The sequence below is a fragment of the Stegodyphus dumicola genome, chromosome 4, assembly GCF_044657685.1.
Source record: "Stegodyphus dumicola isolate Sdum_Otavi_A_Nest chromosome 4, ASM4465768v1".
Taxonomy (NCBI): domain Eukaryota; kingdom Metazoa; phylum Arthropoda; class Arachnida; order Araneae; family Eresidae; genus Stegodyphus; species Stegodyphus dumicola.
Genome location: NC_140771.1, coordinates 234,177,353 through 234,179,809, shown reverse-complemented (window position 1 = coordinate 234,179,809; position 2,457 = coordinate 234,177,353). Strand labels below are relative to the sequence as shown.

The following is a 2,457-nucleotide window of genomic DNA, read 5'->3' as shown; positions in this document are numbered from 1 at the left end:
TCAGTCTCTAGCCAATATATAGCTTGGCGCACGTTCACTTCTTACGATTCTGAGTTTCATTATGCAATTATAAGTAATTTATTTTAAGACTGACTGAATGAGATTTTACTGATTTCAACTTATATAGACTGCATTTATTATTTATATTTGATACTTATTTTCACTAACATTTTTAACGAGCTTTTATTATTTTATGTTACAGTGCAATCTATAATGGATAGGAAGAGAAGTCGGCTATGGAGGTTTTTTACACAGGCTACCGATCAGAAGGCCAAATGTGATATTTGCCACTCGCTATATTCAGTAAAAGGTGGCTCAACAACAAATTTAAAAAAACACCTCATAAAAAAACACAGGTTAACTTACGAAAACGTCATTCTATGTTCCATGTCGGATACAATAATTCAAGAAGTTCCTGTGTCATCAACATCAGCAGCAAGTACTGAACATATTAATCATTCAATAGAACTGATATCTCAAACAAATTTAAAACAAACGACGCTGAGTACTTTCCTTAAACGCCCCGTAAGTGTAGTACGGGAAAAAAAAAATAAATGACTTAATTTTTAATATGATAGTCAAAGACCTACAGCCTTTTTCTGTCGTTGAAGATACTGGTTTTAAATAGCTAATTAATTATTTAGAACCTGGTTACAAATTACCTTCAAGGTACACATTTAGTAATACCTTCCTGGACGCTCAGTACCTTGAAGTCCAAAGCAGATTAAAAGAAGAATTGCAGAGTGCAAACTTTGTATCAATTACGACCGATGCTTGGACTTCGCGAGCAGCGACTTCACATCAGGCCGTTACTGCCCATTATATATTAAATTGGGAGCTGAAGTATGCACTATTGGGCTGTTTTGAATGTCATGAGCGACATACAGCCGAATATATAAAGAAGGAATTATATAACTTGCTGTCCCATTGGAATTTACAAAATAAAATATTTGTCTGCGTAACAGACAATGCAGCAAATATGAAAGCAGCCATACGGTTGGCCAATTTTGAACATTTGCCTTGTGTCGCGCATACGCTTAATTTAATTGTGCGCGCCGGACTTCAGGGCGCTGAACTAGATTGCCTCATAAAAAAAATAAAAACCATCGTGGAGCATTTTCACAGAAGTCCGTTGGCAACGAAAAAATTTGCTGAGGTGCAAAAGCAGCTGAGGCCTGGCGAAAAGCCTCTTAAATTAAAAATGGACATAGTGACCAGATGGAACAGCACCCTGGATATGCTAGAAAGAATGTGTATCCTTCAGGAGCCTCTAGAAGCGGCCCTTGGACTCCTACACAATCCAGTTGCAAATCTGTCAGAAAGTGACTGGCAGGCTCTTCCAGATGTAATTAAAATTTTAAGACCATTTAAGCAGCTAACCGAAGAAATGTTGTCTGAAAATAAGGTTACTGTTTCAATGGTCTTAGCTGCGACTGAAAGTGTAATTAGCATGTTTGAAAATTTAAATTTAAATATTAATACAGAAATTGGAAAAAATCTATCTAATAAAATAATAACAGAATTTAAATACAGGTTCAAAAATTGTTATAGAAACCCAATATTATCTAAAGCAGCACTATTAGACCCACGGTTTAAGAAGTTGGCATTCAGACTAGCTGATGAATCAAATTATGAGTGTGCTAAAACTCTGCTGAAAACTGAACTTGAAAAATATTTTAATGTTGACAAACAGCAGACAGTGCAATCAAATAAAGTCACGCCAGCAATATTCACTGACACTAACGAGGACTCAATATGGAAAGACTTTGATGCAAGAGTGACATCAAACTCCGTCTCAAACTCAACTGTATCCAGCATCGTCACTATGAGGCAATATTTTGAGGAACGCATTCTTTCTAGGAATGAGTGCCCATTAAAATGGTGGCAGGCGCGGGCATTACTCTACCCCGAACTTTCAATTTTAGCAGAGAAATATTTATCGATCATGGCTACCTCGGGACCATCCGAAAGAACGTTTTCGAAATCGGGGCAAATACAAAGTGAAAAACATTGTTCCATTCAACCAAAACGAATGGAAAAAGTTTTATTTTTAAACATGAACAAAAGATTACTTCGCTAAAAATAATATGAAATTGTTCTTTCTGTAATGCTTAATTTAATTATTTTTGTAAGTTTTTTAAAATGTGCATAAAATGTTTCATAGTTTTTTTAATTTTTAATGTCCATATATAATTTTCCTAATGTTGTCGAATCGAATGTCATTTAAAACAATGTTAGGAATTGTTATGATCGACCTGAACAAACATAATGCTTTACATATCATATTATAATCATAATCATTGATTTATCAATAGGCCAACATAAAAAGGGATCTGAATAAGAATAACAAAACAAGAATAGTTCAAAATACAGAAATGTGTAAAATATGTATAATATGTAATATTTATATGTACAAAGTTTGCTAAAACCAACCGGTAATTGAAGAAACTGACCCAG

At 34.4% G+C, this 2,457-nt stretch overlaps 1 protein-coding gene across 1 annotated transcript; it reads left to right on the top strand.

The window, feature by feature from the left end:
- Positions 1 to 1,201: 1,201 nt before the first annotated feature.
- LOC146997840 (E3 SUMO-protein ligase ZBED1-like) lies at positions 1,202 to 2,080 on the top strand. The gene is made up of 2 exons (XM_085814411.1): positions 1,202 to 1,452; positions 1,534 to 2,080. The coding sequence occupies exons 1-2, from the start codon at positions 1,202 to 1,204 to the stop codon at positions 2,078 to 2,080; spliced, it is 798 nt and encodes a 265-aa protein (XP_085670537.1).
- The last annotated feature ends 377 nt before the right edge of the window (positions 2,081 to 2,457 follow it).